Source organism: Coregonus lavaretus (genome assembly GCF_964263955.1).
Source record: "Coregonus lavaretus genome assembly, chromosome: 11".
Lineage (NCBI taxonomy): Eukaryota > Metazoa > Chordata > Actinopteri > Salmoniformes > Salmonidae > Coregonus > Coregonus lavaretus.
The window spans coordinates 14,709,037-14,735,781 of record NC_139998.1 but is presented as its reverse complement, the minus strand read 5'-3'; the positions used below and the strand labels follow the sequence as shown (position 1 = coordinate 14,735,781).

Genomic DNA, 26,745 nt, shown 5'->3' with positions numbered 1-26,745 from the left:
GCTGGCCTGGATCCCTGAGGCTGACGCTGCCTTCAAGAGGCTGAAGGAGAGGTTCACCACAGCCCATCCTAAAACACCCAGATCCATCTTGTCCTGGAGGTGGACGCATCCTGGAGGTGGACACATCGGAGGAGGGCGTGGGTGCGGTCCTCTCCCAGCGGCACGGTAAGCCAGAGAAAATGTATCCCTGTGCCTTTTTCTCTAAAAAGCTTACCCCCGCAGAGAGGAACTATGGAGTTGGAGACAGGGAGCTGTTGGCGGTGGTCCTCGCTCTGGAAGAATGGAGACACTGGCTGGAGGGCGCAGTCCATCCATTCCGGATTCTTACTGACCACCGGAATTTGGAGCACATACGGGCAGTGAAACGGATGAACTCTCGTCAAGCCAGGTGGGCCCAATTTATTACTTGCTTTCAATTCATTCTGTCCTACCACCCAGGATCCCAGAATGTGAAAGCCGACGCACTCTCCAGGATGCACCATATCGGAGAGAGGAAGGATCTGGGGGGTCCTATCCTGCCCCCGTCTCTCATCGTTGTACCTGTCGTTTGGGATGTGGACGAAGACATCCGCCTGGCGTCTCAGGAGGACCCAGCGCCTGCCAACGCCCCTCCGGGGCGCGTGTATGTACCCACCAGTGTCCGTGACCGCCTGCTGATCTGGGCGTACACCACCCTTACGGCAGGGTACTCCGGTATTACGCGTACCCTGCATTCTCTAGCACAAAAATACTGGAGGCCCACCTTGGCTTCTGATGTCTCTCTCTATGTCAACTCCTGTTCTGTATGTGCCCAAATGAAGACACCTCGGAACGCCCCGGCAGGCAAACTAGTTCCTCTACCAGTGCCTCAGCGACCTTGGTCACACCTGTCCACAGACTTTGTCACCGACCTCCCACGGTCTGACGGCTTCACCACAATCATGGTGGTTGTAGATCGGTTCTCCAAATCATGCTGTTTTTTGCCACTAACTGGTCTTCCTTCTGCTCTCCAGGTCGCTGAGGTCCGGTTCCAACAGGTCTTCCGGCACTATGGACTTCCGGAGGACATCGTCTCGGACCGTGGCCCCCAATTCACCTCCCGAGTGTGGAAAGCTTTCCTGGAGAAGATCGGGGCCATGGCCAGCCTCACTTCCGGGTATAGGCCTCAGTCAAATGGGCAGGTGGAGTGCATGAACCAGGAGCTGGGGAGGTTTCTTCGCTGCAAGACCAGCAGGGTGAGTGGGCGAGGTTTCTTCCCTGGGCAGGATATGCCCAGAACTCCCTCGTTCACTCCTCCACGGGGCTCACTCCCTTCCAATGCGTCCTGGGGTACCAGCCGGCCCTGGCCCCTTGGACCGATGTGCCCGCTGTTGACGAGTGGTTCCGCAGGGCCGGACAGGTCTGGGACGCCGCCCATGTCCGTCTCCAGAGGGCCATTCGTCGGCAGAAGGACCAAGCTGACCGCCACCGCAGTGAGGCTCCTGTATTCCAGCCTGGTGATCGCGTCTGGCTGTCCACTCAAAACCTCCCTCTCCGCCTGCCCTGCAAGAAACTGTCACGTCTCCTCCCGTTGCTCCCCTCCGGCGCTCTGATTCGCAGATCTATTGAGCCATCGGTCTGAGCGCACCACCTCGGCAAACACAGGAATGGAAACCCAACGCACCCTAATCACCTCCAGCGCACCTGCACCTCATCATCTCATCACCACCACTATATAGCCCTGGGCTGTTTGTTCATTGTTGTGTGTCATTGTTAGCGTGGTGTCGTTTACTCGCTCTTTGTTATTCTCGTTCTCATTGATAAGTAAACCTTTACCTTGTTAATTCCTGCGTCTGCGTCCTGCCTCTTCGTATACTCAGTACTCGCCACATGCACATTGACTCGGTACTGGTACTCCTTGTATATAGCCTCATTGTGTTACTATTTCCTTTTTTATTTAGCAAATATTTGTCTTACTTTTTAACTCTGAATTGTTGGGAATGATATCGTAAGTAAGCATTTCCCTGTAAAGTCTACACTGTTGTATTCGGCGCATGTGACCGATACAATTTGATTTGATTTATTTACACCATGCCTGTTGGGAGGTGTGTTGTGCAGAGGGTAACATTAGTGCAGGCCCTAATTTAAGACTTGCATAATGGATTAGTGTTGTTGTGTAGCACTAGCACAACTCCATGTTCAACGTAAGTGGCTCCTGTGAGAACCAGTTCTTTACTTCACCCTCTCCTGCTTACAGACAGACACACGTGCCAGCTCGAACCTCTTCACACTGATAGCTCTGATCGCTGCATGGGAATATTAGAAGTACTAGGACTAGAGCATATGGCTGTTGGTAATATATCCTAAAAGCAGACGTTCACTAATGGCTGGCCTACCAAACTGTTTTGCATTATTGCATTATTGTTTGCTTCATCTACTTCAGTGCATGACACCTGCTCTCTTGCATGGATGATGTGTGGGAATGTTATGCCATTTGGTGTGGAAGTGTACACACAGACATAGGTATGTAGAGGAACGCCGTGTCCTATGCTGTGTGAGTCATTATAACGGGTTGCGACACACAGGCGTGTTTGTCTTTGACAGGCCCGTGGAGCGATAGGACAAGGAAGCATGCTGGATGTATTTACTCTGGTAAATGTTTCATCCATCCAGCCTTTCCACACTAGCTGGACCCCTGTTTGTCTGTAGCTCTGTGTTTCCCAGTCCCATGCACCCCTCAGTCCAAATCGTGTGTGACTATTTTATTTTTATTGAACATTTATTTAACTAGGCAAGCCAGTTAAGAACAAATTCTTATTCACAATGATGGCCTACCAAAAGGCATAAGGCCTCCTACGGGGACGGGGGCTGGGATTAAAAATAAAAAATAAAATACAAATATAGGACAAAACACACATCACGACAAGAGAGACACCACAACACTACATAAAGACACCACAACACAGCATGGCAGCAACACATGACAACACAGCATGGTAGCAACACCACATGACAACAACATGGTAGCAAAACAACATGGCAGCAGCACAACATGGTAGCAGCACAAAACATGGTACAAACATTATTGGGCACAGACAACAGCACAAAGGCAACGATCTCGTAAATAAGCATAGAGACAACAATACATCACGCAAAGCAGCCACAACTGTCAGTATGAGTGTCCATGATTGAGTCTTTGAATGAAGAGATGGAGATAAAACTGTCCAGTTTGAGTGTCTGATGTCTCTCTCTATGTCAACTCCTGTTCTGTATGGTTCCATTCGTTAGCTACAGCGAACTGAAAAGAGGAGCGACCCAGGGATGTGTGTGCTTTGGGGACCTTTAACAGAGTGTGACTGCCAGAATGGGTGTTGTATGTGGAGGATGAGGGCTGCAGTAGGTATCTCAGATAGGAGGGAGTGAGGCCTAAGAGGGTTTTATAAATAAGCATCGACCAGTAGGTCTTGTGACGGGTATACAGAGATGACCAGTTTACAGAGGAGTATAGAGTGTAGTGATGTGTCCTATAACGAGCATTAGTGGCAAATCTGATGGCCGAATGGTAAAGGACATCTCGAGAGCACCCTTACCTGCCGATCTATAAATTACATCTCCATAATCTAGCATGGGTAGGATGGTCATCTGAATTTGGGTTAGTTTGGCAGCTGGGGTAAAAGAGGAGCGATTACGATAGAGGAAACCAAGTCTAGATTTAACCTTAGTCTGCAGCTTTGATATGAGCTAAGAGAAGGACAGTGTACCGTCTACCCATACTCCCAAGTACTTGTATGAGGTGACTACCTCAAGCTCTAAAACCTCAGAGGTAGTAATCACACCGGTGGGGAGAGGGGCATTCTTCTTACCAAACCACATTACCTTTGTTTTGGAGGTGTTCAGAACAAGGTTAAGGGCAGAGAGAGCTTGTTGGACACTAAGAAAGCTTTGTTGTAGAGCGTTTAACACAAAATCTGAGGAGGGGCCAACTGAGTATAAGACTCGATCCTGAGTAGTCTCCCAGTCCCTGCCGCTGAAAAACATCCCCACAGCATGATGCTGCCACCACCATGCTTCACCTTAGAAATGGTGCCAGGTTTCCTCCAGATGTGACGCTGGCATTCAGGCCAAAGAGTTCAGTCATGGTTTCGTCAGACCAGAGAATCTTGTTTCTCATGGTCTGAGAGTCCTTTCGGTGCCTTTTGGCAAACTCCAAGCGGGCTGTCATGTGCCTTTTAATGAGGAGTGGCTTCCGTCTGGCCACTCTACCATAAAGGCTGATTGGTGGAGTGGGCACACACACCGGGCAAGCAGCTAAGAAAGCACGCGTATCCCCCTCAGCAGATAGCCACCAGAACCTCCTATGCAGGAACTCCAACGTCCTGGCACCCCCCGGATGGCTGGTGAGGTCGGACGCGTGCGCTCACTGATCGGGCTCCCGCTGTAGCTCTGCTCTTATCAGCCTATTGATTCCCCACGAAACTGGGGAAGCAATCAGGGCGTTTGGGACAATGGGGTCGTCCCTCTCCACCAGCTCCACGGGGTCAAACTGCTGGGAGAGCGCGTCAGGCTTGGTGTTCTTCGACCCGGACGGTATGAGATGGTGAACCGGAACCTGGTGAAGAACAATGCCCACCTGGCCTGGCGCGAGTTGAGCCTCTTGGCCCCCTGAATGTAGGCTAAGTTCTTGTGGTCAGTCCATACGACAAATGGATGGGCAGCCCCCTCTAGCCAATGTCTCCACTACCCCAGGGCGAGCTTGACCGCTAGCAGCTCACGCTCCCCACGTCGTAATTCCGCTCCGCCGGGGACAGCCGACGGGAGGAAAATGCGCAGGGGTGAGTCTTACGTGAGGAACTGTTGAGACAGGATTGCTCCCACCGCAAATGCGTTCCCCGCTTCCGGGGTCCAGGCGAAGGAGCATACACTCGTCTGGGTGAGGGCTGTCAGGGGAGTGGCCAATCCAGTACTGCGCTGACATTGGCTGGGTCCATCCGTAGGTCCCCCTAGGTGTGGAACACACACTTCTCCACCTTGACGTAGAGCTGGTGACGGAGAAGGCGTTGGAGGACCTGCCGAACGTGCTGCTGGTGCTCACTCATGTCCTTTGAAAATATGAGGATATCATCCAAATACACGAAGACGCTGTAGTCGAAGAGGTCCCGGAGCATGTCATTGACCAATGCCTGGAACACCGCAGGCGCGTTGGCTAGACCAAACGGCATTTGGTACTCGTAATGCACACTGGGTGTGTTAAACACCGTCGTCCACTCGTCCCTCTCCCGAATCCTCACCAGGTTGTAGGTTGAAGACCCGGGCTCCCTGCAACGACTCGAATGCCGTTGTCATCAGGGGGAGTGGGTAGTGGTTCATAATTGTGATGTCGTTGAGCGCCCGGTAATCAATGCACGGCCACTGCCCACCGTCCTTTTTCCCCACGAAGAAGAAGCCCGCGCCCACGGGTGAGTTAGAGGGACGGATGTGACCCTCAACGAGTGCCTTGTCGATATACTCCCTCATGGCCAGCGTCTCTCGGCCGGGACAAGGAAAACAATCGCCCTCGTGTGGGCATGGCGCCCGGCAGGAGATCGATAGCGCAGTTGTATGGCCTATAAGGAGGTAGGCCCTTGTCATGCCTCTTACTAAATACCTCCCCCAGATTCCAATACTCCCGGGGAATGCTGCCAGGTCAGGGCCGGTGACGGAGTCTGTAGCCGCCGTCCTCCCGGTGGAAACCGCCGCTAGGGCGGTAGGCGGTTCGGAGGGCGGGATGGTGGTCTGAGGTGAGGACTTGTGGGTGGTCTGGGATGGTGGTTTGGGCTGATGAGTGGTCGGTGGAGACCGGAACAGGATGGGGCGGCGCCTCCCTCCAGGATGAGCCACCCCGTGGACCAGTCTATCCGGGGTTTGTGGGCGACCAGCCAGGGGTGCACGAGGATGAGGGGACACTCCGGAGAGTCCACAATGAAACACTGGATATCCTTCCATAGCCCCCCCGCCACCCGGACACGCACGGGAACAGTACGCCGGGTGATGAAGCCCGACCCCAATGGCCAGCCGTTCAGGCCCATGACAGGAAGCAGCTCGGAGAAGGAGAGTAACGGAACGCTCCACCCTTCGGCCAGCCCCGCGTCCATCAGGTTTCCCGCGGCCCCAGAATCCACCAGTGCATGCACCCGACGCGCAGCGCGGGCCAACTGAACCCTGACGGGGAGAAAAGTCTGGGAGTCTCTGGAGTTGGGTTTCGGTTCTCGATACTAGCGAGCCCTCCCGTTTCCCAGCTTCTCCAGGCATGATTCGCAGTGATGAACTGTCTGGCTGCAGTACAGGCAACATCCCTAGTGCAGACGCCTCTGCATCCTGGACAAGCGCGCTGCACCCAGCTGCATAGCCTCCTCCTGAGGCATCTCCTCCCTGACTCAGCGGAAAGCCTCCGGGCTGATAGGGGGACGCGGAGGCGAGCCTTGCGTCATGCCTCTCAACGCAGATTGTCTACCCACACCGAGAGGTCGACGAGGCCGTCCAGTCGCTCAGGCAGCTCCCTGAAGGAGAGTTCATCCTTCATCCCCTCCGATAGCCCCTGAGCGTAAAGGACGACCAGGGCGGCCTCCTCCCATCCTGCCTCTCGAGCCTGGGTCTGGAACTCCACGGAGTAGTCCACCACCGAACGGTCACCCTGCCGACAGGCCATGAGCCGCCTCCCGGCCTCGTGCCCCGACACCACCCGAGAGGTGTCGAACACCTTGCGTAGCTCCCGGGTGAATAGCTAGGAATCAGAGCACACCGGAGTTTTGCTCTCCCTCTCTGGGGTAGCCTAGGAAAGGGCACAACCCATCAACAGAGTGATAATGTAGGCCACCCGGCCCTGCTCTGTCGGGAAGGAGGAGGGTTGTAGGCTGAATATCAGTGAACACTGGGTGAGGAATTCCCTGCAGCCCTCTGGACATCCGTCGTACCTCTCCGGAGGTGGTAGGCGGGGTTCCCGCGATGTCGCAGGTGAGACTGGAGACGCCGCTGCTGCGGCTTCCGCTCCGCCGGTTGCCGGTGCTGGTCGGGTGTCCATCCGGCTCTGTACGGTGATCGTCAGCTGGCAGAGATTCTTGGTGATCTGCTGCAGGCTGCGGTTGTGCTGGTTCAGCATGGCTCCCTGCGTTGCCAATGCACTATGATGCTGTGCTGCCTCCGCTGGGTCCATAGTGGCTCAGTTTTCTGTAAGGGTTGGTGTGTGGTGTAACCCAGGTGCGGTGCAGGTTAGACAGTAGGCAGTAGGCAGAGATGGTGAAACAAGGAACTTTACTGATGGTCCCGAAGCCAGGATACAAAATAACGGACTGTCCATACGTCCCGTGATCAGACACTGATTAGTACTGCTTGGCATAGTGAAACTAGCAGAGAAAACTGAACAAGGGAACACAGGGAAGTGAGGGCATAAATACACAGGTGAACCAGATAGACACAGGTGACACCAATAGGAAGATGATTAGTTCTGACAGTGAGTGAGGTGCCTAAGCTTGTCGGAGGATGACACCTAGTGGGTCGCTCCGGAACTACGACCCACTCCTGTAACATGAGTGCTACGTGGAGATAGTCATTTAGACAAGTTACCTTGGCGTTCTTGGGCACAGGGACTATGGTGATCTTCTTGAAACATATAGGTATTACAGAAAGGGTCAGGGAGAGGTAGCCTTTAGTTCAGTGCGAATGTTGCCTGTTGTCCATGGCTTCTGGTTGGGACATGTATGTATGATCACTGTGGGGACGACATCGTCGATGCACTTATTAATGAAGCCGGTGACTGATGTGGTAAACTCCTCAATCTTTCGGATGAGTCCCGGAACATATTCTAGTCTGTGCTAGCGAAACAGTCCTGTAGCTTAGCATCAGCTTCATCGGACCACTTCCGTATTGGGCGCATCACTGGTACTTCCTGTTTTAGTTTTTGCTTGTAAGCAGGAATCAGGAGGATAGAGTCATGGTCAGATTTGCCAAATGGAGGGCGAATGAGAGCTTTGAATGCGTCTCTGTATGTGGAGTAAAGGTGATCTAGAGTTTTTTCGCCTTTAGTTGCACAGGTGACATGCTGGTAGAAATGAGGTAAGACGGATTTCAGTTTTCCTGCATTAAAATCACCGGCCACTAGGAGCTCTGCCTCTGGATGAGCATTTTCTTGTTTGCTTATGGCCCTATACAGCTCGTTGAGTGCGGTCTTAGTGCCAGCATCGGTTTGTGGTGGTAAATAGATAGCTACGAAAAATACAAATGAAAACTCTCTTGGTGAATAGTATGGTCTACAGCTTGTCATGAGCTATTCTAACTCAGGCAAGCAGAACCTCAAGACTTCCTTCATTTTAGAGATCACGCATTAGTTGTTGTTAACAAAGAGACACACATCACCCCCCTTGAGCTTACCCGATGCTGCCGTTCTGTACTGCCGATGCATAGAAAAACCAGCTAGAATATTATTAATTTTCTTGCTCAGCCAAGTTTCAGAGAAACATAGGATATTACAGTTCTTCAGGTCCCGTTGATAGGTTATTCTCGAATGGAGCTCGTCCAGTTTGTTCTCCAGTGATTGTACATTTGCCAATAGAACAGAGGGTAGAGGTGGAATATTTACTCTCTGCCGCATCTTCATCAGGGTACTCGCACATCTGCCTCTATATCGCCGTCTCTTTCTCTTCCGAGTGTCGGGGATTAGAGCCTGGTCCGGAGCAAGCAGTATGACCTGTGCTGCCGACTCATTGAAGTAGAAATGTTCATCCAAATCGAGGCTAGCAATCACTGTTCTGATGTCCAGAAGCTCTTTTCGGCCATAGGGAACAATGGCGGAAACATTATGTAAAAAAGAAAATAATATGATCAGTGCAAAAAAAACACAAAATAGCAGATTGGTACTTACTTAGTATTTACATAGCATTAATTGGTCCTATTGGTCCTGCATGTTAGAGAAACCCAGTTGAGCTGCTTTGCTTTAGAACTAGGAATGGAGCAAGAGAAACGAGCCCATCCCTCTATAATAGGCCTATAAATCAATATGACTTAGTGGCTCTTCAGGTTGTGTGTGAGTTATGGCAGGCCTTGTGAGGGGACTGCCTGGCTGAGTTGTTGTCATCAAAGATTCATAAGTCCACGCCTTAGTCTGGATGTTCCATGTTCATCCAGCCAGACTGACTGATAAACAGACAGCAGAGCAGACAGGCTCATCAAGTTTATTAGACACTTAGCTAGGAGCTCTGACAGAACCCCCCCGTCCCCCCCGTCCCCCCCCGTCTCGTCTCCGTCTCTGTCTCTTTGTCTCTCTGCTCTTCTATATCACTCTTTCAGGGTCACATTCAGTAGGAAAACATTGTCAAACGTTGAAGATAGAAATGTCATGAGCAGAGACAACACGATTCCTTATTCTACATGTCCGAGAGGCATGTTCTACATAACATATTTCTACCTGAACGTTCCTCAATGTTGTGCCCTGCTGAACACGCACCAGGTTTTGGTTTGCCTAGAGGCTCAGCCCCTCCATCTGACAGGCCAATTGTGGAACAACTAGCTCCAGTGTAGAATAATCCTATACTAGCGTATCTGGTCCATGGATCCTCCTCTCTAATGGTCTGGACAGGGGTGAGAGTGGTTAGCAGTAGGCATTTTGAGATGTGTTATGTTCTGTCTGTCTGTCTGACGGAATATATGGTGGTGTTATTTTATTGCACAGATTGTTTTTCTGACAGTAGTATTTTCTAACGACAGCCACCAGATGAAGAGATGGCCTATTGGACCCCATACGGACATTAACTGCTGGGCTCATTCCAGCAAACACATTATGAGCCTGGGTCATCTCATGTGAATGGTTTTCTGCCATGCATGGCATACATTGAATATCACAAAAGTCTCTTAAATGTGACTATTTATAAATATTTATGTTCTCTATGGGGCAAATCTTAACTGACTGGCCAGGAGTGCAGAAGTATTTCACTTTGTCATGCATTGATGTCAATGGGAGACTAAGGAACAATTCAGCTTAAGTTGAAATTACGATTCTGCCCTAAATGTTTTAGAGGGCTGGTCCTAATTCAGCTCGACATGGCGTAAGAATGACCCCGGCCTTACAGGCTGCTGCTCTTTAACTATTTATAGGTCCGCTATCTCCTGAGGTTGATGACCCATGAGAACATCGACAGGGCAGGGTTCCATTGATTACTAAGGGTTCATTGCATGAGTGAAATAGGGGGTTGAAGAGCGCAGGAGGTCTCTCCAAGAGGTGTCTTTTCCCTTATGTCTGCATTATGCAACTCCATTATGATAAAACCGTCCTGATAGCGTTATCATACAAAAGTAGCAGAAATGGTACAGGAAATCCCTGGCACAGATGGTTATGCCTAAGTTGTATTTTAAACATTATTTTGTTGATGCATGCAGGTTGTTTTTAAAGTAAAGTGGGTTAGGTACTGTATATGGTACAGTGTATGGATATGTTTGAGGTGAAAAGGCTGTTTGAGGACAATGCAACAAGATTGTGTTTCAGTGTTAGGCTATCGCTGACTGATGGTTGCCAGGGTGCTATCCACTTAAACGTTCTGTCTGCCTGCCTACATATCTGTCTGAATGCCTGCCTGCCTCTCAGTGGGATCAATTTCATACATATGGCAGAACTAATCTCAGTGGTTAAGAGAACTAACATAGTATTAGAGGAGGGGAGGGGGGAGGGGGGGGGGGGGGGGGGGGGCACAACAACACACAACGCCCAGACACTAAAGCAGACTGGGTTGCATAAACAGAAACTCCTCTACCACATGTCATGTTTCTCACTCCTCCCTAATTTATAGAACCACAGTCTGGGTAGGCAAGGGCATAACCACTAAATTTACTTTGGGATGTTGTATGTTGTGTGTCTCAGCTTTCCCAGGGTTCATATACACTGCAGTTTATATTACTTGTACTGACTCCTGATAAACTGATTAGATTAGAGCTCTCAAATGGTTGTCGTGATATAAACCATGCTGAGAACAACCGATCCATGAGGTTGATTGGCACAGCAAATTGTACTGTAACTGAATAGGGCATTGCCATCAATAGGGTATTGGCATCATGCTGCCAAGCAACTGGAGAGAAAGTGAGGATCGACTTCATGGATTAATTAAACAATTACTGGGTCAGGTGACAGCTAGTCTGGCCAATTTGCATTGAATTTGAATCAGCAGCATGGCATCTGAATATGAAAGGTTGGTAATGCTTAAACAACATTATCAATGAACAAAACCTCCTTCTGGAGAATGTCCTTTGATATTTCTAGAAGTTACCCTCTGGGAAATGCTCCATCTTGGCAGGTTTGAACCTGGCACTCCTAGGCAGATAGTGTTACAAAAACAACAACAGAAATCTGTAGGCCTAAACATTGCCAGCAGATACTGTCTCCATATGGATCAAATACAGCTGCAGTTTAATGCACTGGCATCCTATCCAACTTTTTGAACACCCACCTCAGAGTACAGTGAAAAGTTTGGCATAAAAATTGGTATCGAAGCAAATATAGGGAATTACAAACGTAATAGTCAAAATGTCTGGAATTCCCTCACTAGGATAATAGTGAACAGTTTGGTCTGTTAGTAAAACCGTTTAGTAAAAGGTATGCATTTACAGTAATCATCATTAATGCAGAAGTTCATCCTCTGCTGCTCCATAGACTCCAATTAAATACGGCAGACCATGACAAGCACACATAACACAACGCAAGGCATGGCCCCTAAAGAATGCAAAACAACTTCTATCTACAACCTTTGACTTCCTCATGAGGTAGGACAATTCCAATGCAAATAAAATGTGTGAGTGGCATAGCCAACTCTTAAATCATTTGTCCTACTCAAGCAAGTACTAAATCAAACAGATCATAATATGTTTTAATACTTTATTTCAACAGTAACCTGTATGTTTATAGCTGAATGTTCATAGTGATGTGGGTCTTTGCAGTTCAATGCAGTCGTTGTTTTCCCTAGTTCTAAACATTTTCCGATAAATAATACTTGTGACACACAGAAACAGCATAGCAAGCTATATCAACTTTCCATAACTTTTGTCAGAATTTCAGCACAATTGGCATGATATAATCTTAAAATCTATTGCTTGTCTATACTGACTGAATATCTGAGAGTGGCCTATTTAAAGACAAACTATTGTGGATTGAGTTGATTATCATATATATATATATATATATATATATATATATATATATATATATATATATATATATATATATATATATATGGTGTCCATGCTGATGCCTTTTGGAGGAAAAGGATAAACATATTGTTTAGTGTGGAGAATTCCACTGTCCCTGAGTTTGCCTTGCATATTTTAAACAGTTCAATAAAGAGTTAGCTACACCAGTGATTCACACACAGGTGTATTGTCAGAGTCCTGGCTATGCATGGAGCTCAGCCCTGTGTCTGAGTCTTCATCGTTCATGTCGCAGGTCTTGGAAAGACCTCTGGCCTGCTCCACCCACCCACTGCTCTTCTCCAAGGAAGGCAACATTTCAGTCTCGGTGACACAAGAGTGTTCTTTATCAGCCTCCGGTAACTTTTCCTTATTTAAATTGGCATAGTGCATTTTTGCGAGCAAATCCGTTAGTTCTTTTTCTTTCGCGTCCCATAGCTCCTGGCTTAAGTCCAAATCACCCTTAATAGCCTCTAAATCCGTGTTCAAACGAAGACCAATATATAAACTGGTATCCAGCTTTGTTTTGATTATCTTCCCCTCTAAAACCAAGTCGTTCTCTGATAGACTGTCCACACCTGGCTCTGGAGCGGCGGCGCCTGACTGTGCTGCCCGCTGTGGAGTCACTGCAGCCACGGGGATGTCCACAGACTCCCCCATACTTTCTGTGTCTTTGCCCGATAGCTCATCTTGCCGTCTTTTCATCCACCTTTGGTTTAGCTCCTCCTGAATTTCACCTGTGATGCATTCCATGAGAGCCTCGCGCTCTGTCAACTCCTCCTGAAGTCCCAGGACCTCCTCGCACCTAAGCGCGTACTCCTCAAACTGCGCAATAGCCTCCGCTGAACGTGGAACGTCCTTTATTGGATCAGCCTCCGCGTTCGATTCCACCATGTATGTGTCCTGCACATAATTGATACCATGTCTCTTAATTCTGTCAAAGTGCACTTTTGCCTCATACCTTTCTATATCCCTATCCAATTCTTTGATCCTTTGGATCTGCTGGCGGATGGTGTGATCTTGCGATATAACTAAGTGCACCAATGTTTCCAATTTCTCCACTGAGGATTTATCCTGATGAACAGTCTGTTCTTTCTTTTTGTTAATTTTGTCCAACTTTCTAAAAGCTTTTCTAACAATCCTCCGCTGCTTTTCTTGCGAGAAAGCCATTGTGGTATTGGCTGCTCCCTTGAATACGCACGGATTGTCTTTGCTCTGAACGACCCGCGCCTCGGCGCTCCTGGGTCCGTTGTTCGGTAACGATGCCTCATTTTTCACCAACACAAACCTCACGTTTTCCTGCTCATCTCCCCAGGCGCTCCAGAGACGCAGGATTTTGGTTTTATTGGGTAAAATCCTCTCAAAGCCTCTCCATTTCTCCACTATGCAGTAAGATTGGGGGGTCCCAGACAGCATCGCCGCTGACGCACCTTGCTGCAAGTTTTGGTCCTCCAGTAGAACTTTGACAACATCGGCGCAGGTGGTGCGTTTAGACAGCCCCGAGACTAGCTTCTCCTCCCGGCAGACCCATACTGATACCTTGCATTCTTCCTGCTCCATACTGGAAAAACCTCCAACCCAGTTGCTCATCAAAGTTTCTGCTCCCCTATCGACTCCTCGGTCCCACTTTTCAGGCGTAGAAAGAAAAGTGTGTCACACACCTTCGTTTGGAGCTGTCCTTATTCTTATGTAGACATGGCATCATTCTCATGAAATAATAAGCGCAGTACTTCCCTCTATGTAGGATTATTCCCGTAGCAGACTCAAGAGGCATGCTGGGAAGTTGTTCAGTAGGGGGCATTACATTATCCCCGCAGACTTCTTTTTGGAACACTGTGCGCAGAGGAGGAACAGGCGTCCTTCCTCTCGGTTGGCATGCACTACTGTGGGTACATTTCTATGCAAACACTAAAGTATACGCCCTCTGCGCGCAGCGGGACTCTACACTCTCCAGTGTCTGTTGATCACCACAATACACCGCCATACTCCAGAAGTTTTTGTATGTAACATTACCCGCCCACTTTGTGTGCATTTTACGCACCAATTTGCTTGCTGTACTTTGGTCAAAAATACCTTCATTCTGACGTGAAAGATGAAAAAGTTAACACATTTTAAAGTCAGTGTTATATGTCATATTAAATTAATTCAAGTGAAAATTGAACTACACAAATATTCTGATATGTCTCACACGTATTATTTTTTATTAATTAATTAATTAAGCCATTTAGCAGACGCTTTTATCCAAAGCGACTTACAGTCATGTGTGCATACATTTTTTTTAACGTATGGGTGGTCCCGGGGATCGAACCCACTACCTTGGCGTTACAAGCGCCGTGCTCTACCAGCTGAGCTACAGGGGACCATTATCTATAACGCCTTTTATTAGTTTATGTTGATGCCCATTAAGACAGGGCCCCCCTTGTTTCACACCATTATTTCACATCTTGATGACTTCTGATCTGGTCTTCTATAGAAACAAATCAATAAAAACTATTAATGGAGCTGCTCAGAACATAATTTCTCTGCCCTCAATAACACGCAGCACACTTACCATTCATCCCATATATCTATCTATATTTATTTACAGTCTTTAGCCTAAACTGACCCCGCCACCCAAACAACTCCCCCAAAAGACATGTGAATGTGAACGAATATATTTTCATAAAACAAAACAAAAAGTTTGTCTGTGATTATTGCAGAGGTCTTTGGTGCATGGGGATTGTTGTAGTGGTGTTATATGTTAATGACCTGGCCAGAATCACAGGTTGTCATTGGTCAGGGCTGGTTTATCCTCCTCTGACCCTGACAGTTGATGACAGGCCAAGTTCGTTGATGAAATAATAATAATACTTTTTTGGGGAGGGCTCATATTTGTCCTGTTACACATAGTGTAATGTAAAATGTGTTTTGTTGCATATCCCAACTCCCCCGAGACACCCGCATGGAGTGGGGTTCCGAACAGGGTCGCCATTGTACAGCGCCCCTGGAGCAATTAGGGTTAAGTGCCTTGCTCAAGGGCACTGTGACATATTATCTTTTTTTCACCTTGTCGGCTCCCGTACATCATCCTTTCGGTTGCTGGCCCAACGCTCTAACCTCAAGGTTACCTGCTGCACCAAATACTACATAAAACCCCAGGCTGGAGGTTATAATACTACATAAAACCCCAGGCTGGAGGTTATAATACTACATAAAACCCCAGGCTGGAGGTTATAATACTACATAAAACCCCAGGCTGGAGGTTATAATACTACATAAAACCCCAGGCTGGAGGTTATAATAATGTCAGGCAGGTTATTCTCCAACATCAACATAGCCAGGAGATGTATTCAAAGAGGATTGCCATATCCGGGCTCAAGAAAAACAATCATTGGAGTTACTATTTATTATCACGTGAGTGAACCGTTGCACAGTATCACAGGTTGCGAGGCCTGATTCTTTTGGATATAGTTCCCCCTGTTGTGCATTAAGAGTATTGTATCGTTCCAGCAATATCAAAGGTAGGCTAATACTGAAATACTTATACTTTATTCGAGGGCAATTCATTTATGTTTTTGAGAAATTATGATTAATCATCAATCAGAAACAGAATTGACCATTTAGTTTTATTGGATATTATATGCATACAAAGTTTCTAGAAAGCTATAAAATATCTAACACTTTAGCAATGAAGAAAAAGTTACAAAGCAAAGACCAGACCCTGCAGTAACAACACACATATTGTCAGTTTCTCTTTTCATATGCTTGTCTCAAAAATTCACAATCTTTAAGAAAATTAAAGATAATATTAAACATGTGTACCAGGACATCTCAGAATACATTCTTCTTTATACAAATCACCTTTTAAAAATTATCTGCACACAATGTTCTGAGGATGCCATCCAAACTTGAGAAAAATTAAAGCCAATTTTGAAAATTAGGTACCAGTACCGATAGACGAAGAGCACATGGCCCAGAGCTTTGCTGCTGATGTTTATGTAAAAAACCTCCTTGTGCCCATTTAAAATAATATCTTCCAAAGACTTGTCATGTGAAATCTATATTCCAGGTTGACAGAACAGAGATACTGAGAACCCAGCTGTGAAACCAACAGGCTTGGCTCTGGTTAAACTGGAGGCATCACAAAAGCATTGTAAAGTATAGCCTACATAGAGCACATTCAAACAGAAACTATTGTAATGGTGGACTTTGTTGTTCACCCCAGAATCTAGTCACAATTATTAATAAGTTAAAACACAGGTCAAAGGTCTTCCAAACATGACATGAACCCTGATCCATTGTCTTCAGCAACAGTGTAACATACAAGTATACTGCATGATGTTTTCTGGACTGTAATAAGTTAGTGTGCATATGATATTATAATTACACAACTGATCTACTGTGAGAATGATATGATGAAATAGACCTCCACAGGGATATCACTGCGAACTGAACATGCACCTAAGGGTACAATCTTTTCCCAAATAATAATTAGGTGGGTGCTTATATTTGTCCTATTTCACACATGTACAAGTAAACTAACACTTGCACTGACTTTGCTGATAGCTACTTTATTGAGGAAAAATGTACTTACTATGACTGAGATATGTGGTTGTCCCACCTAGCTATCTTAAGATGAATGCACTAACTGTAAATCGCTCTGGATAAGAGCATCTGCTAAATGACTAAACTGTAAAGTGTGGATTAAACGCACATGTGAATTGGAAATGTGTTTATTTGCATATCCCAACTCCCCCTGAGACACCCTTGGAGTGGGGTCACGGCCAGGGTCTGCCATTATAAACGGCGACCCATAGGGCGGCGCACAATTGGTCTAGCGTCGTCCGGGTTTGGCCGGGGTAGGCCGTCATTGTAAATAAGAATTTGTTCTTAACTGACTTGCCTAATTAAATAAAGGTTAAATAAAATAAATTTAAAAATTAACCAATTTTTCACCTTGTCAGCTCAGGGATTTTAACTAGCGACCTTCCAGATACTGGCCCAATGCTCTAACTGCTGGGCTACCTGCCGCCCAGAAATAGTCCAATTGTTGTGGTAATGAATAGTGTTCTACAGGGAAACACATTGGAAAAAGGCATTCTGGTGATCTCTTCCACCATTTTCTTTGACTTTTTGGTTTAGCTTCTTTTAAACCTTTTCTTCGCTGGAAAGTCATGACCAAAGGCACTTTATGCTACAGTGCAAGGGACAATTGCACATCTGACATGTCTCCAGATTTTTGGTTTTTGATAGGCAATGCAAAGTTATTACTGCTATTACACATGGAACTTGTTCATTGTAATAATCTATGTATGATTTACCACAGTTATTTTGTAAAACAAGGTGAGATAAGTGTACATGTAGAACCACTTATAGTTAACAGTGTATTTATAATGACCGACATGATGAATCACAAATATGATGCATTTTGATCCAAGCAAACCATTGGCCCATTGGTGGAAAGTTACTCACTAAGGCACTGTACACGCAACACTGGGATGTATGAAAATAACAAGGCTGTCCGCCAGCTTAGGAAAGATCTCACAGCTTGAGTAGTAGAGTTACAGTATCTGTAAGGATCCCATTTCCTACCACCACGGTTAATGTGTCCAGTAGTGTAGGCCACAGATTGACAGGCAAAATAAGGCTGTATAGCATTCAGAATCAGGGAAACACAGAGATTAATGTATGGGAGTGTTTTGACTTCTTTCTCAGTCACTAAAAAGAGAGGGTTTATTCAACAAGTTAACGCCACCTCGCATAACCATACAGAGGAACTAAGTGCTTTGGGATGGGTGACTATGGTACAGTGTGTCCATTTTGAATGTTCAATATGTGTATTCTATGATTTCTTTGCTTCATTGTCATACGGGGTAAAACCTTAGCAGCTCAGAGAAAAGATAACTTAGGAGGAATCTCTGGTCTGTACACATTGTCTTGCTGTGTTATCACAGTGCTTTTCCTCTTCGAATCAAATAAAGTTTTATTGGTCGCGTACACATATTTTGCAGATGTTATCGCGGGTGAAGCTAAATGCTTATGTTCCTAGCTCCAACAGTGCAGTAATACCTAACAATACCGGTTTATTTTTAGTTGGGCACAGGAGATATGATGCAGATATGAGAGAGCTGTGCTGCAAAGTTGTACCTGAATCATCATACATCTTATTTATAGTGTCCCTGGAATTATAATTTTACCGGTCTTCATTATAGTTTAGTATTTGCTTTGTTATCCAAAATGTACAAAATATAAAACCTACATATTTTTTCTTTGGAAAATGTTTGTGTGATAGTGATGTTCACACAGTTACATGTACACTACATGACCAAAGGTATGTGGACACCTGCTCGCCGAACATCTCATTCCAAAATCATGGGCATTAATATGGAGTTGGCCCCCCCTTTGCTGCTATAACATCCTCCACTCTTCTGGGAAAGCTTTCCACTAGATGTTGGAACATTGCTGCGGGGACTTGCTTCCATTCAGCTGCAAGGGCATTAGTGAGGTCGGGCACTGATGTTGGGAGAATAGGCCTGGCTCTCAGTCGGCGTTCCAATTCATCCTAAAGGTGTTTGATGGGGTTGAGGTCAGGGCTCTGTGCAGGCCAGTCAAGTTCTTCCACACCGATCTAGACAAAACATTTCTGTATGGACCTCGCTTTGTGCACAGGGGCATTGTCGTGCTGAAACAGGAAAGGGCATTCCCCAAACTGTTGCCACAAAGTTGGAAGCACAGAATCGTCTAGAATGTAATTGTATGCTGCCGGGTTAAGATTTCCCTTCACTGGAACTAAGGGGCCTAGCCCGAACCATGAAAAACCACCCCAGACCATTATTCCTCCTCCACAAAACTTTACAGCTGGCACTATGCATTCGGGCAGGTATCGTTCTCCTGGCATCCGCCAAACCCAGATTAGTCTGCCAGAAGGTGAAGCGTGATTCATCACTCCAGAGAAGGCGTTTCCACTGCTCCAGAGTCCAATGCCGGCGAGCTTTACACCAATCCAGCCGACACTTGGCATTGCGCATGGTGATCTTAGGCTTGTGTGCAGCTGCTCGGCCATTGAAACCCATTTCATGAAGCTCCCGATGAACAGTTCTTGTGCTGACGTTGCTTCCAGAGGCAGTTTGGAACTCGGTAGTGAGTGTTGCAACCGAGGACAGACGATTGTTACGCGTTACGTGCCTCAGCACTCGGCGGTCCAGTTCTGTGAGCTTGTGTGGCCTACCACACTGCATTTCTCTTGTGGCTGAGCAGTTGGTACTCCTAGACTTTTCCACTTCACAATAACACCACTTGCAGTTGACCAGAGCAGCTCTAGCAGGGCAGACATTTGATGAACTGACTTGTTGGAAAAGTGGTATCCTATGACAGTGCCACATTGAAAGTCACTGAGCTCTTCGGTAAGGCCATTCTACTGCCAATGTTTGTCTATGGAGATTGCATGGCTGTGTGCTCGATTTTATACACCTGTCAGCAACGGGTGTGGCTGAAATAGCCGAATCCACTAATTTGAAGGGGTGTCCACATACGTTTGTATATATAGTAACTGTTTGTATAGTTTTTCTATTTATCTAATTAAGAAAGGCTATTATGTAATTGGTTCATATTGGTGATGACTACAGTATAAAAAGCTGGAAACTGATAGTAGTTTCCAAATGTAATCCACAGAACATCTTCCTATGTTACACAATGCCCCTTCATATGTACACTTTCTACACTACAGACCTGAACTAGTCTGGGAAAATGGCACATGACACAACTATACCACAGATTGACAGCTGCACTCATACAAATATACATTAAAAAGACAAAAATATAATGATAATATTATCCGTGATAGACTTCACCCCAATGTAACCAAAGGACATTATGGGTGGGATTTGTGTAGAGGCACAGCCACTTTCCATAAGGTTGTCAGTAAGTCATTCTGAAGGCATGTTTCACTGGGCGGTTGCCTCGTGTCTCTCCCACAACCCTGACAATACTCAGGGTCTGTCCTTCAATGTCTTCCCTCCATCCTTCATAAGCTACATGTCCTTCAGGTAGATAGATCTATGTGATAGTTTGTCCCAGTCTGAATGAAGTATGTTTACACTGAGTGTCAGGGCTAGATTCAATCAGATTGACATCCGCATAGGGGTTGTTTGGGCGGTGTCCGAGGTGGAACTGCAGAGAGCTGTCCAATCCACAAGCGGCTCGTTGCGTTACATTATCGTGGACACTGCCATTGGATGCAACGAAATCACACCCGACTATAATCCGACAAATCCCATGCAGCCGCGTTAGAAGTTCATGCATCCACGTTACAAGTTCAAACACTCGAATTAGACTGATAGGCTATAAATCCCTCATCCAAATGAACATGAAAACATGCATTAGCCTAACATCAATGGTTTGACATTTGAAAGTCATTACTTCTAACATTGATAGAACCTACACTTTCTAGCACCGTCTTGAACTTCTAACGCGGTAGGGATAATAAAGAAGGGAGTGGTTGGTGCCACACAAGAGCAGCCGCTCACCGATATTTCAGCTCAAACCGCAGTTACACCTCCAACACCGCCAAAACATCTGCTATGCGGATGTCGGTTAATGCTCGATCTGATTGAATCTAGGCCTCAGTCTCTTATTCCTTGACTAGCCGGTAGATGTGATGTTGAGCTCCGTGTTCACTGTTCGACACCTCAAACACACACGCCATGCAAAGCAGCGTCTCCTGTGTCTCTCTGTTGGTCACCACCTGAAACACAAGAGAAATGCAGTGTGAGACATGCAGACAAGCACGGAAAAACACACATATGCAGAGAGAAAGACAGACAAGACAGACCAGACAGACACACACTTGTTATAAGTATACAAACAGATTGATGACTCTGAGTAGGACATCCTTACCAATAGGATGGTGAAGTTCTCCAGGACACTGTTCATCATGTATTTCTCAGGCAGGTGTTTGAGTTTGTGGATGAAGTTGATCATGTATTCACACATGGGGGAGCGGCTTATCCTGTAGACAAAGCGTCCGTTCTCGAAGCGAGCATATTCCGTCTGAGGGGGAAGAAGAGCGAGAGAGACATCACTGAGTGCAGCTCTTCACAAGAAAACAATTAAGTGATAATGCCTGAGAAGCCGGTGTTTGGAGGATATATTGGCATGGGTGTTCTTAGAGTGTTCTATATTGGCACGGCAAACCGTGCCAATAAATCCTCCAAACACCTGCTTCAAGGGGCATTATCACTTTTATACAACGGGTTACCAACATATTCAAATAATGATTTACATATTTTCATTAAAAACGTTATTTTGATAAATTTATTCATACTATTTCATCCTTACACAAGATATAGTCCCGACACAAATCTAGGGTTGCTACCCAAGCCGGCTGGTCGTTCGTTCTATGGGTTCGGTTGCCAGAGACGCGACCCAGTCGTTCAGACTTTTTGTTCTGTATCTATGGACGCGACCCAGTCGTTCATTCTAAATGTTCCATTGCCATATTGGCTGCCAACGTTCTTATCCCTTGCTTGCTAGCTAGCCATCTACGGCTAATTTACAGTCACGTCAAACAGTGCAGCCAGAATAACAACAAAGTAGTTGCATTTGTTTAAGCTATTTTCTAGTTACATTTATTTGGATACATCCATAACAATGAGCTAATGATGCGCGATTTCACCTGGCATAGAAAATGTGCTCTCTCGTCAGGACACTGTTGTTCGAGAGCTAGCCAACAACACAGTTAACACAATCACTTCAAACTGAAGCTGGAAAGACTGCAAACTAGCTGCACTTTGTTTCGTTTGTCCTGTTTTCTATTGACAGTTCTTTGTAAATATCCATAAAAATGATGCTGATTCATGATTTCGACTGGCTGAGAAAAGCTGCCTGCCTGTCTGTCTCACCCCGACTCCCGACACTTTCATTACTATGGGACAGCTGGAGATCGAATTTGAATATTGAAACAATGTTGCAAATGTCAGAGAGACATACAGCAAGGTTTATACAAATCTCCGCTGTTGAAAAGTAAATGTTAGTCTAAAAGAAATGTGAGATAATGTCTAAATGCTTTTTATAGTGGAGATCAAGTTTATAAATTGCCTGGCTGGGCTGATGAGACAGTGGATTGCGCAGTCAGATGGAACAGAGTAAATAGGCATTTTAACGTCATAGATTTAGCCGGTGGTAACTTGTGGAATAGACACCGGCTGGAATGCGGTTTTAACCAATCAGCATTCAGGATTAGACCCACCCGTTGTATAAATGAGTGGAGGGAACAATGTCCACCACGATCAAATAGGAGTTAAAACACTCATGTAAGCAATTGTGAGAAACACAAATATAAAAGTAGGTAATTGTGAGTCATTTGTGTCGTTTTCTAGTTGCTTCTCCACCAAGCACACAGTGGTGTGTGTAGGACTAGGACTCACCCTCACCTTCTCCACCAAGCACACAGTGGTGTGTGTAGGACTAGGACTCACCTCCACCTTCTCCACTAAGCACACAGTGGTGTGTGTAGGACTAGGACTCACCTCCACCTTCTCCACCAAGCACACAGTGGTGTGTGTAGGACTAGGACTCACCTCCACCTTCTCGACCACCTGCTTGCCGAAGGAGCACACCTTGGTGGAGCAGGTGATGGTCATGTTCTCAGAGCTCTCATACTGGCTGCTCACACCGTAGAAGGCCCCAGAGTCATCCTGGATGTTACAGTTCAGGTCAGCCTGCATCAGGATAACATAACAGCAGAGGTTTAACTACATAGTCAAGCAAATGTTGACTAACAACAGCTAAAACAATGAGTTAAACGTTTTCAACAAAACACATGCTGAAAATGTTTAAATGAAAAGTGATTTTCTTTGAATGTCAAGATTAACTTGAGGAAAGCAACACGATGTAAAGGTTACTAAGGTAGCGAGGCCCTCTAGTGGTGTATGACAATACTTGCAATTATATTATTTGGCATGTCTGTATGCTGAGAATGAGTTGAGTGGCTATCTACCGGTAAACACTGTTGTACAATAATCTTGTGTTCCTGCATCTCTAATGAGACGGAAAGAGGCTTTAAAAATATCAAATGGCACAAGACGTATCTTAGAAATGGATGAATGGATGTAAAAATAAACAATTTAATAAGAGTCCTCTGAAGGGGACGGTCTGTTTCAGAAAACACTGAGTTCATCATGTGAACAAAGGATTAAATAGCTCCTTCATTAAGTCGGCTGGTTATTAAGGCCTGTAATGATCAGAGGAGGGCGATTGTTTAGAGGGTGGGTGTCCATGTTTGAAATTCAGATGCAGTGGCTCTTCACTAATGTCTAAAGAGAGACACACCGTCTTGTTTGTGTTTCCCATTTGAATTTTGAATTTAAATCATGTTGACGTGAATTAATATGGTCAAATTTTAAAACCTATTAGCTGTAGATTATGAAAATATTTTTGTGTTGAACAAAAGAAAGGGATTTTACTGAGTATCTCAAAGCTAATAGAGAACCAGCATGCATGTAACAAAGAGAAGGAAACAGAGAGCTGAGGATAACATTATTCTCGAGTTGTAACATTGCAAATCAAATAAAGCCTTTTTTTGCCAATAGACTATATAGGATGTAATAGTAAGTAAAGCCGTGGAGAATGGTACCAGTAAATATTTGCGCTTAGAGAGAGAGAGACTCCATTGGTAGGGAGCTGCTGCAATCTCCTTAGTTTGCCCCAATCTCTCACACCTGTCAGGAGATAGGCAGGTGTTCAAACAAAGCCTCAATGCAACTACATCAGACCCTAGGGGAAACACATACACACGCACACACATTCAAACACAAAACCATATCCTTGGCTTCACTCATGATGCATATACTTGAATGTATGTATCATTAAAGTTGTTTGTTTAGATGTAAATCATGTTATTGTGATGCCAAATTGTGTGGACAATAAAGACTGGGATTCAATTCAAGACACGTTATAGAGCAACGCAGTGGACAGCCGAAAATGCGCCTTTTAAAAAGCATCATCGTGTGCATGTGCAATTAAACTCACCCAGAACTTGACCAGGAAAAAGGAGTTGTGAGGACCCTTTCCAAAGAGCTCCTTCAGTCCTCCCTTCTTCTCTGGGAACTTGTCGTAGATCTGACAGATGTCGACAGCCTCTAGTAGGGCATCGCTGTACGAGTAGTTAGTCTGTCCGATGTGCGCAAACAGGTGCTTGTTGTACTGATGAGAGAGAGAAAACAACAGGTTTAAATAGATCACTTCTATTGGCATTATTTTATGACTTCTCCATTACCTTAAGGGCCGGTTTCCCAGACACAGATTAAGACTGGTCCTGGACAAAAAAAAGTTTTCAATAGTTAATAGAGAATGCGTTTTAGTCCAGGATTAGAATTAATCTATGTCTGGGAAACCGGCTCTAAAAGTTCTCAATCTCTCTTGGCAAGGTTGTCTTATCAAAATTATAAACTCAGCAAAAAAAGAAACGTCCCTTTTTCAGGACCCTGTCTTCAAAGATAACTCGTAAAAATCCAAATAACTTCACAGATCTTCACTTTAAAGGGTTTAAACACTGTTTCCCATGCTTGTTCAATTAACCATAAACAATTAATGAACATGCACCTGTGGAACGGTCGTTAAGACACTAACAGCTTACAGACGGTAGGCAATTAAGGTCACAGTTATGAAAACTTAGGACACTAAAGAGGCCTTTCTACTGACTCTGAAAAACACCAAAAGAAAGATGCCCAGGGTCCCTGCTCATCTGCGTGAACGTGCCTTAGGCATGCTGCAAGGAGGCATGAGGACTGCAGATGTGGCCAGGGCAATAAATTGCAATGTCCGTACTGTGAGACGCCTAAGACAGCGCTACAGGGAGACAGGATGGACAGCTGATCGTCCTCGCAGTGGCAGACCACATGTAACAAGACTTGCACAGGATCGGTACATCCGAACATCACACCTGCGGGACAGGTACAGGATGGCAACAACAACTGCCCGGGTTACACCAGGAACGCACAATCCCTCCATCAGTGCTCAGACTGTCCGCAATAGGCTGAGAGAGGCTGGACTGAGGGCTTGTAGGCCTGTTGTAAGGCAGGTCCTCACCAGACATCACCGGCAACAACGTCGCCTATGAGCACAAACCCACCGTCGCTGGACCAGACAGGACTGGCAAAAAGTGCTCTTCACTGACGAGTCGCGATTTTGTCTCACCAGGAGTGATGGTCGGATTCGCGTTTATCGTCGAAGGAATGAGCGTTACACCGAGGCCTGTACTCTGGAGCGGGATCGATTTGGAGGTGGAGGGTCTGTCATGGTCTGGGGCAGTGTGTCACAGCATCATCGGACTGAGCTTGTTGTCATTGCAGGCAATCTCAACGCTGTGCGTTACAGGGAAGACATCCTCCTCCCTCATGTGGTACCCTTCCTGTAGGCTCATCCTGACATGACCCTCCAGCATGACAATGCCACCAGCCATACTGCTCGTTCTGTGCGTGATTTCCTGCAAGACAGGAATGTCAGTGTTCTGCCATGGCCAGCGAAGAGCCCGGATCTCAATCCCATTGAGCATGTCTGGGACCTGTTGGATCGGAGGGTGAGGGCTAGGGCCATTCCCCCCAGAAATGTCTGGGAACTTGCAGGTGCCTTGGTGGAAGAGTGGGGTAACATCTCACAGCAAGAACTGGCAAATCTGGTGCAGTCCATGAGGAGGAGATGCACTGCAGTACTTAATGCAGCTGGTGGCCACACCAGATACTGACTATTACTTTTGATTTTGACCCCCCCTTTGTTCAGGGACAGATTCTTCAATTTCTGTTAGTCACATGTTTGTGGAACTTGTTCAGTTTATGTCACAGTTGTTGAATCTTGTTATGTTCATACAAATATTTACACATGTTAAGTTTGCTGAAAATAAACGCAGTTGACAGTGAGAGGACGTTTCTTTTTTTGCTGAGTTTATGAATATTTCAAAATGACTTTATCACGTCATGTATGATCTGACAACCTTTTCAGAAGAGAATGTTTTCTTTTCAGGGTTGTTTTAAAGTCACAGATGTGCACAGGCATAGCAGTATAAATACTGGTCTCAGATATCTCACTACCCCAAGATAAATGTCCGCTGTCATAGAACACAAGCAAAAAAGCAATAGCTAAGAAATAGTGACAAAATGACAAATCGGCTGTGCCATGGCAAACATCGATTTTCCAGAGTCACTTTGGTATTTGGAGGGATTCTGCTTTGCTTGTGGTATTATTGTCATTGTTTTACCTTCTCTGTCTGTGAGTGTGTGTGAAGAGATGCCCCAGTTTGAGGCGGTACGGTTGACCTCAGGAATTGGCACTAGTTTGGCCTGCTTTGGTCTGGGTTGGGACGCTGTCTGAGAAACAACTACTGGTTTACCCAGGTGTGTTTTACTGTGTGTGGAAAGGAAGACAGTAGGGCAGGTACTCACAGAGTCAGGGTCTCTCTGCTGCTCCAGGAAGGCAGAGAACTCCACCAGTCTGAGTTTGGTGGTCCCGATGGAGCGGCCCTGCCAGGCTGGGGCTGTAGGCATGGGGGCTGTGGGAGGCTCGTACGCTGGGCGGGGCAGGGGGGGTAACATATAACACTGCCAATTCACTATCCAC

The 26,745-nt window shown here is 46.1% G+C and overlaps 2 protein-coding genes across 4 annotated transcripts in view; both read right to left on the bottom strand.

Moving 5' to 3' along the window:
- Positions 1–11,834: 11,834 nt before the first annotated feature.
- Positions 11,835–14,020, bottom strand: LOC311137365 (ras association domain-containing protein 10-like). The gene has a single exon (XM_084171813.1). It carries the CDS (start codon positions 13,744–13,746, stop codon positions 12,319–12,321), a length of 1,428 nt encoding a protein of 475 aa, XP_084027939.1. The 5' UTR covers positions 13,747–14,020; the 3' UTR covers positions 11,835–12,318.
- Positions 14,021–15,747: 1,727 nt separating this feature from the next.
- The window catches only part of LOC311137748 (transcriptional enhancer factor TEF-1-like), a 41,061-nt gene continuing 30,063 nt past the window's right edge, over positions 15,748–26,745 (bottom strand). For all 3 annotated transcript variants that reach the window (XM_084172324.1, XM_084172323.1, XM_084172325.1), the window contains 5 exons: positions 26,571–26,695; positions 24,163–24,336; positions 22,713–22,853; positions 21,031–21,183; positions 15,748–20,878 (listed from right to left, as the gene is read on the bottom strand). In XM_084172324.1, the coding sequence (XP_084028450.1) occupies positions 20,765–20,878; positions 21,031–21,183; positions 22,713–22,853; positions 24,163–24,336; positions 26,571–26,695 (707 nt within the window). In that variant the 3' untranslated portion in view covers positions 15,748–20,764. The remainder of the gene's footprint in view (positions 20,879–21,030; positions 21,184–22,712; positions 22,854–24,162; positions 24,337–26,570; positions 26,696–26,745) is intronic.

Excerpts from the sequence above, each read along its gene's own strand:
- LOC311137365 (XM_084171813.1), bottom strand. The coding sequence starts at position 13,746 with ATGAGCAACTGGGTTGGAGGTTTTTCCAGTATGGAGCAGGAAGAATGC.